This window comes from Pristis pectinata, chromosome 30 (assembly GCF_009764475.1).
Source record: "Pristis pectinata isolate sPriPec2 chromosome 30, sPriPec2.1.pri, whole genome shotgun sequence".
In the NCBI taxonomy this organism is placed as follows: domain Eukaryota; kingdom Metazoa; phylum Chordata; class Chondrichthyes; order Rhinopristiformes; family Pristidae; genus Pristis; species Pristis pectinata.
In genome coordinates this window covers 16377875-16390806 of record NC_067434.1, presented here as the reverse complement: position 1 = coordinate 16390806, position 12932 = coordinate 16377875, and the positions used below count along the sequence as shown (strand labels likewise).

The following is a 12932-nucleotide window of genomic DNA, read 5'->3' as shown; positions in this document are numbered from 1 at the left end:
AGTGGCTCAAAAAAGCATACTGTATCCTGAGCAGAGATTAAAAGAACAAGGAAGTCACGATGTGCCTTTATGAAACATTGGTTCAGCCACAGAGAAGAGATTTACTAAGACAATTCCAGGCATGAGGGGCTTTAGAACAGAGGAGGTTGCAAGGGGATCCAACTGAGGCACTTAAGATCATGAAGGATATTGGCAGAGGAGATGGAGAGAAACTGTTCCCATTGAGAGAGGGGCCAAGAACCAGGGGGCATAGAATTAAGGTGATTGGTAAAAGAACCAAATTACAGAGATTAGGTTGAGAGAGAGAGAGAGAGAGACAGGACTGGATGCTTAGTGTTGCAGGGGTTCGATGTTTTATAAAAGATGGGGGTGGGGGGAGTTGCACTATTAATCAGGAACAATATCACAGCTGCACTCAGAGGGGAAATAATGGAGGGCTCATCCACTGAGTCTATATGGGTAGAACTCAAAAATAAGAAAGGTGCGATCACTCTTATGGGATTATACCACAGACCACAAAGGGTGACTGATGAAGGTAGAGCTGTGGATGTTATCTACATGGATTTGAGTAAGGCATTTGACAAGGTCCCTCACGGGAGGCTCATCCGGAAGATTAAGATGCATGGGATCCACGATGACTTGGCCATTTGGATACAGTATTGGCTTGCCCATAGAAGACAGAGAGTAGTGGTTGAGGGGACTTAGTCTAAACTGGAGGTTTGTGACTTGTGGTCTGCAGGGATCTGTACTGGGACCTCTGCTGTTCGGATGAAAATGTAGATGGTGGGTTAGTAAATTGGCAGACGACACAAAGATTGGTGGTGTTGTGGATAGTGTAGAAAACTGCCAAAGAATACAGCCGTATATAGATCAGTTGCAGATATGGGCAGAGAAATGGGAGATGGCGTTTAATACAGCCAAATGTGAGGTGTTGCACTTTGGGAGATCAAATGTAAAGTTACAGTACATGGCAAGACCCTTAACAGTGTTGATATACCGAGTGATCTTGGGGTCCAAGTCCGCAACATCCTGAAAGTGACTGCACAGGTTGATGTAAAGAGGGTGAAGGCGGCGTATGGCATGCATTAGTTGAGGAGCTGAGTCAAGAGTTATGTGGCAGCTTTATAAAACTCTAGTTAGGCTACATTTGGAGTATTGTATTCAATTCTGGTTGCTCCATTATACGAAGGATGTGGAGATTTTGGAGAGGGTGCAGAAGAGGTTTACCAGCATGCTGCCTGGATTAGAGGGCATGTGCTAAAAGGAGAGGTTGGACAAACTTGGGATGTTTTCTCTGGAGCGACGGAGGCTGACGGGAGACCTGATAGAGGTTTATCAGATTACGAGAAGCATAGATCGAGTAGACAGCCGGTATCTTTTTCCCAGGTCGAAATGTCTAATACTAGAGGACATGCATTTAAGGTGAGAGGGGGCAAGTTCAAAGGAGATGTGCGGGGCAAGTTTTTTTCCCCCACGCAGAGTGGTGAGTGCCTGGAATGCGCTGCCTGGGGTGGTGGTGGAGGCAAATACGATAGAGGTTTTAAGAAGCTCTTAGATAGGCACATGAATGTGCAGAGAATAGAGGGATATGGATATTGTGTAGGCAGAAGGGATTAGTTTAGTTAGGCATTTAATTACTAGTTTAATTAGTTCAGCACAACATCGTGGGCCGAAGGGCCTGTTCCTGTGCTGTACTGTTCTATATTCTATGCGAGAACAAACTTCTCATCCCTGCTGAGTGAATGCGGTCTGGAGTGCATGGCCAGGGGTAGTAGTGGAGGGAGACTTAACTGTAGCATTTGAAAGGGAGCTGCCTGTGTATTTGAGTAGAAGGAATTTGCAGGGCTTTGGGGAGGAGGAGGAGGAATGGAACTAGATGAATCACTCTTATGTAGAGGTGGTAAAGACTTTGTAGGCCAAATGTCTTCCTTCTGCACTGTGGCGACTTTGTGATTATACAGTGCAATGTAAGCAAATAAAAAACCTTGGTGCCTTTGGACTGAGCTGTTTTTCTAGCCATTTAAAATAAATGTGTTAACATCAGTGTTCAAATAGAGAAGAAAGTCATTTCATACAAATGCATGAGGTGTTAATGCCTTTCTCCAGCCCCAGGCTGTGTATTCATAGAAAAATGGGTGACAAAGAAATTCTACAGATTCTCACGCACTGAAACACAATTTTTTTTAACAAGGCTTGAAGGGGTGGACATTGAAAGGCTGGTTCTTCTGTCCAGAGAGACAAGAACAAGGTGCCAGAGTCTCAGGTAAGGGGCCAGCCATTTTAGGATTGACAATGAGCAGATATATTTTCCCTCAGAGAGTTGCTAACCTTTGAAATTCTGTACCTCAGCAGGTTATAGATGCTGAGTAGCTGAGCCCATTCACCTGAGATCAATAGATGTTTGAACATGAAAGGGATTGGGGGCTATGCAGGAAGGTAGAACTACGATAGAGGAGTGGCCAATAATTGAATGATGGAACAGCAGAATTAAGGGCTGAATAGCCTCCTGCCACTCCTGTTTCTTAAAGATACTCTGTTAAGTGCCAAGGGAATGCATTAAATAGGCAGTTGGAAAAGTTCCTTGAACACCAAAATTAATTTTGCACACATAACCAATGTCTGCATGCACCAGTAAGCGTGAGGATGTTTCGTATAATGGTTTGCTTGTCAATGTACACAACAGCATTTAAAGTGCTGTTGCAGGCTCCATACATAATATGGTGGGTGAATCCTGTTCTATTCCTTGGAGGGTTTGGATAGACAGACTTCTTTTAGGTGACGCTTTTCATGACATTCTAAAGTGCTTTATAGCCAATAATGTGTTTTTGAAGTGAAGTCACCATTATCCCAATGGAGGGATGTCAGCCTGTCCACTTAATACAAGGACATCAAGGTTTTAAAAATGTAGCTTATTCCAAAGACTCTACACTTAAACACATCAAAATACATCTTCCTGGGTGTAACTCACTGAAGCAAGGCATTTGGCCCAACTGACCCTTCAGATTCAGAGTCTAAGGGGCATCCTACTCACTTCATTAACCCATTGACATTTCCTTCTGTTCCTTTCCCCCTGTGTATTTATCCAGCTTAGGTTTAAGTGAACCTGTGATATTTGCTTCAATGACTCATTAAGGCAGCAAATTTCACTATTCTAATGTAGGAAATGTGGCAGCCCACTTAAGTACAGCAAGCTCCAACATGATGATGATCAGATAACCTGTTTTTACGTTGTTGGGTGAAAATTAAATGTGGGCCTGGACATCAGAGAGAACTCTGACCTTCTGCAAAATTCTACTTGGGTATCTTTTACATCCACCCGAGAGGTCTGACAAGTCTGTTTCAACTCGTTCAAGAGATTGTTAGATAAGCATATGGAGGAATTTAAGATAGAGGGATATGTGGGAGGAAGGGGTTAGATAGTCTTAGGAGTGGTTTGAAGGTCAGCACAACATGGTGGGCCGAAGGGCCTGTATTGTGCTGTATTTTTCTATAAGTGTGGTCTGCCTGTCTTCCATATCTTTTAACAGCTTTTCCAAAGTGGCAAATCTCTGGTCAAGCTTTTTATCCAATTTAGAGATAGCTTCCAAAGTGAGTTGAGGGTCTCCATTATCCTTGCTATCAGCTCCAGCCTTAGCTCTGGTATTCATTCCGACACTTAGAAGTCAAAATCAATCTTGTAAAAGTATTACATAAAAGTCTTAATAAAGGGTGGTGCATAAGGAGTTAAAAGGTAAGTGGAGCAAAGCCAAGATACGAATTACTCCATACAGGCCACCAAAAGACTCCCGCTGTATTGTTCTATGGTTCTAATTCATATTTACTCGCTGGATCTCCACAGTTTTCCTGTGGTATTTTTATTCAGACAGGATGTATAAAGATGCACAGTTGGAGTTAGCAAGGCTACTCCAGCAGCATCTCCCAGATTTACCAGCAAGAAGGATAGGGGCAGCAGGTGCTTGGAACACCGCCACCCACAGGTTCTCATCCAAGTCACACACTATCCTGACTTGGAACTACATCGCCGTTCCTTCATCACTAGGTCCAAATTCCCGAACTCCCAACAGTATAAATGGGGGATCACCTTCACCAGAAGGACAAGACCTGTTTAGGAAGGTGATTCACCACTACTTCCTCAAGAGCAGTAAGGAATAGGCAATAAATGTTGGCCTTGCCAGTGACATCCACATCCTGTAAATTAACTTAAAAAAATACAAAAGGCCAGAAATACTATAGATTTAATGCCCCATGTCGCACTCCATAACTGGGTCACGATTCTGTGTCAAGCAGCAAGAAATTTAGTACTTAGACTCAGGGAGGTCACCATGGACTTTCCAGTGACCAGGAGAGGACAACCTGCCATGCTCACTCTGCTACACAAGGACAAAGTAGCTTGGCTCAAAAGGAAAAACTACCAAGAGTTGAAGGAAGAAGGTCAGCCTATCCATTTAACCCAAGGATGCCAGAGTTTAAAAATTTGAGTTTACTGTAAGGACTCTGCACTAAATACATCTTTCTGGATGTTAGCTACTGAAGCAAGACATTTGGCCCAACTCACCCATCAGGTTCATAGTTTACAAGAGCTTCTTCCTTCCCTCTTAATTAACCACCGACAGGTCCTTTCCCCTCCTCATGTATTATTCCAGCTTCAGTTCAAATGAGCCTATGACATTTGCCTCAGCTGCTCTTTAAGGCAGCAAATTCCTGGGTGAAGGAGCTTCTTCTGAATTCATTCCTATTTTATATCAAGGGCTCTGGTCTGGAATCCAACATACACAGAGGGAAACCTCCACATTGATCCCATCCAAACAATTTATTTACAAGCACGTTCCTCTCCTCAGAAATGGAGCCCCAGTTTCTGTTACTTGTTCCAATAGACAAATCTCGCAGTGCTGGGGTTATCCCCATAATGTTCCCCCCACCCCCCCCCCCGCCGTCTCCCCCCACACACACACTTTTATTAAATCCCTCCATGTCTTATAATATGGAGACTACAATATTCCAGGTGCGTTCTAACTGAAGTTCTCAGCAGGTCCAGGTTAACTGCTTTGCTCTACAGGGCTATTCCCCTGGAAAGGAATGACTGTGCTCGGTTTGCCTGCTTTACTGTCTCATTAACCTCAGTGCTACTTCCCAATCTGTAAGCTGTGGGAAGTGAGCCTGAAGTTCATAAATAAGACTCAAGTGCATGAATAATCACAACTTGGTCGCAGCCAGAGATGAAGAAGTTTCAACCCATCTCTGAATCTGCAAAGTGAATAACAGCAGAATGTAGATGAGCAAGATGTCTCTGTGGTGCAGTCCTGCATTGAGTAATACAGCACAGAAACAGGCCCTTTGGTCTACCATGTCCATGACAACCATCAAGTACCCATCTGTACCAATCCCATTTCCCAGCACAGGGAGCAGCTAATAAATATTTGTAATGTTCATTATGATTAATTAAGAGAGGCACTATGCTTGAGGTTTGAAATAATTAGTTGATCAACCTATCGGTACTCAATCATCCTGGGATGATCCTGGTTTGAAAATTTATGGACTGTGGCATTTTTTCGTTGGAGGCAATTGTGGAGGTTATGGTTGGTGGGGGAGGAGTGGAGAATCATTCTGGTTAACAGGCTGAGATTCCTATTTTAAAAATTATTACTCTAGCTTAATTAATAACAAGGAATTTTGCAGTCATTTCTAGGAAATTAGTTTATAAACTGCATTTCTACGATTCAAGAAAGAAAGCCAATCATTAACAACTGATTAATCTTTCTTGTGATCAGACCATATTAATGACATTAAAATATGATTTACATATTTGCATTATGCAAATTGAAACACATGGGAAAATTTGACAACGAAACCAACACGATCAACATTCTCAAGCCTGTCAAGAAAGAAATGGATGAGTTCCTTTTCAATAAATATTAACTGCCACCAAACCAATATTGAACCAAATAAAACACAGAAAAAGGGAAAATTATGAGTTTGTAATGACCTGTGATAATTGCCCCAAGTGCTATTAAATAAATCCTTGGCATTCCAAGAAAACCATTTGTCATCTCAGTCAGAGATGAACCATTTTTTTTATATATAAACTTAATCCCTTAGGCTATTCAAATGAGAGATCTGAATTGCCATTACTGTACCCCATACTTAACAGTGAAATAGACAGGAGAAAAAGAGATGGTTGGCGGCATTTAATCTGTCCACTTCCTCACAAGATATCATAAAAACAAAGCTTGAGGAGTTTATGACCATCACTATCTGCAGAATTGAATTACTGCCTTAAACTCACTGCCAGGCTCCTTTTATAGTCTATTTAAAAGGACAGTTAAGGACTATCCTGATCCTTAACTGTTGCATGGGAGGATACCAATTAAAATGGAAGTAGCATAAGAAGTAGATCACCTGAGAGGATAATAAAAACAATAAAGCACGGAAAATGGGTTATCAATAATAATATGAAGGATTTTTGACATCTTAAAGCAACACTAATACCATTGTTTCTGAAATGAGGTTTTTAATGGCAGCTGTTTTGATATATCCCAGGTGAATATAAAAGATCCAAAGGCTAGATTACAAAAAGCAGGGATGTTATCCCAGTGATTTGGCCAGGACTTACCCCTCAAATGATGGCACCTCTGACCTTGGAGATGCAAGAGACTGCAGATGCTAGAATTTGGAGCAACAGACAGAATGCTGAGGAATTCAGGGGTTCAGGCAGCATCTATGGAGGGGAATGGACAGTGGGTGTTTCAGGTCAAGACCCTTCATCTGGACTGAAAGATAGGGGGAAGAGAGCCGGTATAAAAAGGTGGAGGGAAACGGTGGGACAAGAATTGGCAAGTGATACGTGGATCCAGGTGAGCGGAGTGATAGGTGGATGGAGGAGAGGAGAGTGGGAGTCATGCCAGAAGCTGGGAGGTGATGGATGGAAGTAACAAAAGGCTGAAGATGATGGAATCTGATAGGAAAGGAAGGTTGAGCATGGAATCGAGGGAGGGAGGTGAATGTAACATCCCATGTCATCCCACCCTTTCCCTCCGCCTTTTTATACTGGCTATCTCCCCTCTATCTTTCAGTCCAAATGAAGGGTCTCGACCTGAAACGTCGACTGTCTGTTTCCCTCCATAGACGCTGCCTGACCCACTGAGTTCTTCCAGATTTTTGTGTATTGTACCTCTGACAATGTAGCACTCTCTCAGTACTGCACTGAAGTGTTAGTCGACATTATGAGCATCTGAAAAGAGTCTCGAACTCACTGACTCTCGATGCTCCCTTCAGAGCTTCAGATGGCACTTGCACACTGTGGTATGGTTTCAACTCTGAATGCAGAAATTCCATTGCTAGCACAGCAAGCTCTCACATGATCTTGATCAGATAATCTGGTTTAAGTGATTGATTAGGGGATAAATATTGGCTGGGACTCCTGGGAGAATTGCCCTAATTTTCTTTGAAATCACTCTGCAGGAGACAGCACAATGCAGGAGATGGCACCTGCGACAGTGCGGCACCTACAACAGTGCCGCACTCCCTCAGTACTGCAGCGGAGAGTCAGCTTAGATCTGTGTGTTCAGATCTCTGGAGTGGGCCAAGAAACCCAATGTGTCACTGGTGGTGTTGGCCTGCAAACATTAATAAAGCACTTGTCCCATTAAAGTGATAGGTTTACAAGGACATCAAGCATCTTGTGCTAAATGTTAGAAGACGGCTGTGGAACAAGATCAATGACGTTACTTTACAGCAAAACATATTTAAATGTTTGGGCAACAATCTAATGAAATGTGATGCGTGTGCAATATCGTCACAGTAAAATAAATTAACTTTTATGTTTCACAATGTGGTCTGGGCAAATGTGGATTTGAATAAAATTGTTTTTTTCATTATTTCCACATTACATTGTAATTGATGTGCTTTATCACATTACTGGACTCCATTCAATGTGAAGCACAGAAGAAACTGGGAAGTACATTTGCACAATGCTAGAAATGCATAAATGATTACACATATTAGAATTTGCAACACCAGAATCTGTTCAAATTATATTTAAAAAGGAACTGTCCATTCTAATTCCATTTGTTGCATGTTTTTACATTTCTACTTCTCACCTATTTATTTAATCTCTCATGTGAAAAGATTTTCTCCAACTTTTGTTCAAGTTGGAAATAAATTCTTGATCGTTCACAGCTCCTCCACACCTGGTCCGTGCTACTCCATGTCTCGGCCTTGCTAATGAATTTCTTCCACATCCTTTCCCTTGAAAATGTCAGCACTCAGGTTGGGTGCTGGCTCTGTAATTGGGAGCTGCCATCAAAAGTTTATCCTTTTGTACACCATTCAGGTGTGAAGCTTGACAGCGGCAGCAGGGTATTTCAGTGTGACTGCCATCCATGCTCAAAGGGACGTGTCACTGGTTAGTGCTCAGTATCGAGAGTCACAGAAAGATACGGCACAGAAACAGACCCTTCCGCACCATTCAAGCATCTATTTTTTTTATTAATCCCACCCTAACCCATTTTATTCTCCCCACATTCCCATTTCCCATCAATTCCCTCCAGATTCTAACACTTATCTACACACTAAGGTCAATTAACCTACCAACCCACATGTTTTTGGGATGTGGGAGGAAACTGGAGCACCCAAGGGAAATCCATACAGCCACGGGGAGAATGTGCAAACTCTACGCTGACAGCACGAGTGGCTCTCTTAGCTTTGCCACTACGTTGTTCAAGAATTCCAAACGTTGAGAAAGGGGCGAAATTGGACCAGAGCTGTGGAATAACCACGAAGGGAATCTGTCCTCCCATCACATTGAGCTCGAGTTAGGTCTCTCACCTACCTCACCTACTGGGGGAAATCTCCTTGAGTATCACCAAGTCACCTTCACCGTGCTGGAGCCTGTTGTAGTTACTGGGATTATCAGTTACCAGTCGGGATTACACAACTCAGAGTCATGCCAGCTGTAGTTCAGAGGGTTCAAATCATTGGGTTCAAGATCCACTCCAGGGATTCTTGGCCAACTCCCTCATGCAGTGCTGAAGGGGTGTAGCAGTGGCATCATCTATCAAGTGAGGTATTAAACTGAGGTCGCAGCTGCTCTCTAGAGCAATGCAAAAGATTCCATTACACTGAAGGCAAGGGAATTAATCCTGGTATCACAGAAAATATTTATCTCTAACTAAACTCATGATGTCCTTATTGCAATGCTCTTTAAGGGACACAAGACAGCAAATAAATTGACTGTTACATATCCAACACTGCAACTTTAGCTACACTTCAAAAGCACTTTATTGACTCCTTGGTATATTCTGTAATGCGGATGAAAAATGCTATTTAAATGCAAGCCTCTCTTTCATCTTTACGCATGCAGACAGTAAATCAAACTTGTTCACCTACAAGAATCAACTGTGATCTGCAGCTGTGCACATCATTCATTTGCAGTGCACTACACAACTGCTAATTGTTGAGTAACTCTACGTTTATTAGAAATAAACTCCACTTATTGGCTATTACAACAGTCACCGAATATGAACATACTCTTCAACCGAGACTCAGTTGGTTCATTTACATTCCCAAGTAAAAGGGGCTGAAATCCTACCCCTGCTTCAGTACTGAGGGAGTGCTGCATTGGTGGAGACACCACCTCTTGCATGAGCTGTAAGATGAAGGACCAATGTGCCTTCTTAAGTAGACACAGAGATTTGGCAGCACTATTTCAAAGAAAATTAGAGAAGTTATCTCTGGGATCTTGGTCAATATCTATTCCTCTGTTAGCATCACTAAAAACAAATTACCTGATTGAGATCACCTTGTTGTTTGTGGGAGCTTGTTCCTGTACCGTCTTTACTAGTGATGGCACTTCAATACTGGTTGCACGTTACTCTCAGTAAAAGCAAAACTTAAGGTAACTAACTGATAGCAGGATTGACGCCCTCCTGCGTCACACCCTCCGATACCCACCTTGCAGCTCAAAGGGAAACAAATGCCCAACTGACTTTTTCTCAAGTAAAATTTTCCACTTATATCCAAAGTGGAACAACATGGATACTTTTTTTTGCATTTTAGCAGCTGGGATTTTCTTTACATTGCCTGCCTAAAACCAATTTCAGATTTCACTTGTATCCAAGTTAGGTTGAAAATGCCCTATTAAAAACACAACTATACAAACACCACAACAGGATACAAGACAGATAGAGAGAGAAATCACTCCCAAGAGATCATTTTAATCAATGCTCTTCATTCATTAGAAGGAATACATGTATTTATATAGGACTTTTTAACTCCCTCACGATACTTTAAAGCACTTGAACAAAGAATTACTTCTGAAGTACAGTCACTATTGCTTACCTGACTGCCAATTTGCACAGAGCAACAACCAAGTGATAGTTGATCTATTCTGGCAGCAGTGCATGAGGGATGATTGTTGGCCAGGACACCTGGATGACGTCCTGATCTTCTTCTAAGAATGTACCACGAGATCTTTTTATATTCTCCTTAACAGGCAGTTCAGAGGCACAATGGCTCGGCTAACAGGGCAAGATCTCCAACAATGTACTCTCCCTCAGAAATGGCGTAAGATTGCAGCTTAATTTGCCAGCTGCCTTTGACTGAAATCATAGTCTCCGACTCAATAGGCTGTACAGTCTTGCAGATTGAAACCCATGTGTCCACTCAGAAGCCCAGTTAAGAAGAGAGTCTGGTGGAGGGTGGAGAAAGGGTAGGTGACTGGCCACGACATATGGGTTGGATGTTACGGAAACTCCGCAAGACTTAACCGGGAGAGAATAAAGATACAAAACTCCTGTAGATTCAGTCCAACCTCAACCTTTCCTTAGCAGATGCTCTAATGCTTTGAGAGATTTAGAAGACTTAATGCATTGTATTTTTCAGCAAATATTTCATAACTAGTTGACACTATCCGTGTATACAGGCAAACATTTGGAAATGCTTATTACCCAGGGCTAGTTCCTACCTGTCAGGGTCATCACTGAAGAAATAATGGATGTTTCCGTAGCTTCCAATGTCATTATCTGTTGCCTGAAGAAAAGAACATTGAAATATAAAATTAATAGAAGACACAAGTCCAATAGCCACCGATTTTAGGCAAGCAGTGACTGTCACTCACTTGGTTAACATTTTGCTAATAATATACTAACAGAGCTCATTCAAACAGGAACATTCCTTCCAGTCAGGCTATCAAGTGACAAACATTACCTTTGCCGAACTAGGGAAGACTGGGGAACAAGGAACAGCACAGGTAAGCTTGGAATCATGGAGTTAACATGGACAATCAGGGGAAGGAACAGAAGAACAAACTTTAGAAGTATCGCCCAAAGTTAGAAAAACAAGATCTTTGTCTCTATTTCTCTCTCTCTCACATCAGATGATGGAACAAATTCACAGATAAAGGTAGATGATTCAAGTTAACTGATACTGCTGTATTGTGTTGGTTTATTATTGTCACTTGTACGAGGTACAGTGAAAACTTGTCTTGCATACCAATCGTACAGGTCAATTCATTATACAGTGCAGTTACATTGGGTTAGTACAGATTGCATTGAGGTAGTACAGGTAAAAACAATAACAGTAAAGTGTCACAGCTACAGAGAAAGTGCAGTGCAATAAAGTGCAAGGTCACAACAAGGTAGATCATGAGGTCAGAGTCCATCTCATTGTATAAGGGAACTGTTCAATAGTCTTATCACAGTGGGTAGAAACTGTCCTTAAATCTGGTGGTACGTGCCCTCAAGGCTCCTGTATCTTCTACCTGATGGAAGAGGAGAGAAGAAAGAATGACCCGGGTCTTTGATTATGCTGGCTGCTTCACCAAGACAGCGAGAGGTAAAGACAGAGTCCAAGGAGGGAAGGTGGGTGTCCGTGATGCACTGGGCTGTGTCCACAACTCTGCAGTTTCTTGCGGTCCTGGGCAGAGCAGTTGCCGTACCAAGCCGTGATGCATTCAGATAGGATGCTTTCTATGGTGCATCGATAAAAGTTGGTGAGTGTCAAAGGGGACAAACCAAATTTCTTTAGCCTCCTGAGGAAGTAGAGGCGCTGGTGAGCTTTCTTGGCCGTGGCATCTATGTGATTTGACCAGGACAGGCTGTTGGTGATGTTCACTCCCAGGAACTTGAAGCTCTCAACCCTCTTGACCTCAGCACCATTGATGTAGACAGGTACATGTGCACCACCCCCTTTCCTGAAGTCAATGACCAGCTCTTTTGTTGACATTGAGGGAAAGGTTGTTGTCATGACACCATTCCACTAAGCTCTCTATCTCCTTCCTGTACTCCGACTCATCGCTGTTGAGATATGGCCTACAACGGTGGTATCATCTGCAAACTTGTGGATGGAGTTAGAGCGGAATCTGGCCACACAATCATGAGTGTATAGGGAGTAGAATAGAGGGCTGAGGACACAGTCTTGTGGGGCACCAGTGTTGAGTGTAGGATAGGGGACTGAGGCCAGTGGAGATATTACTAGCTTCACTGGTCTTAACCCAGGCAAGGTGATCAGCCTGGACTGAGTCCTGGCTCTCATCCAGAAGGAACTGGACATTTATTAGAATCAAGATTAAAATGGGGAAGGAAGGAGGAGCAGTCAATTCAGTGGACTCCTTTCGTCAGATCACTATATGAGAAAACGGATTGTGAATCGAGTAATTGGAATTGGGCTGGAAAAACCTGATCCTGGCTGGTCTTTGAAGCTAAATAGGCCTTGGATGGGAATACCAGGTGCTGTGGCATTTATGAGGAGAGGAGACTGCCAACAGGTCTTCTGTCCAACATTCATTGCTGATGCAAAACAAGTTCATAAGGTGTCCCTGTATTCAAAGCAGCCTCTGAAGTGACTGGATATTTGATTCAAGTCATGACCCAATCCAGGAGCAAGGAGAGAATGTGGAACTATTGTGGAGCACAATCTAATCCAAACCTAGATTGGGC

General features: G+C 42.6%; 1 protein-coding gene across 1 annotated transcript in view; it reads right to left on the bottom strand.

Annotated features, from left to right (window-relative positions):
- cdh23 (cadherin-related 23) overlaps positions 1 to 12932 on the bottom strand; it is a 710459-nt gene that overhangs the window by 325407 nt on the left and 372120 nt on the right. Inside the window, 1 exon segment of the mRNA XM_052041602.1 lies at positions 10961 to 11025. Coding sequence (XP_051897562.1) covers positions 10961 to 11025 — 65 coding nt within the window.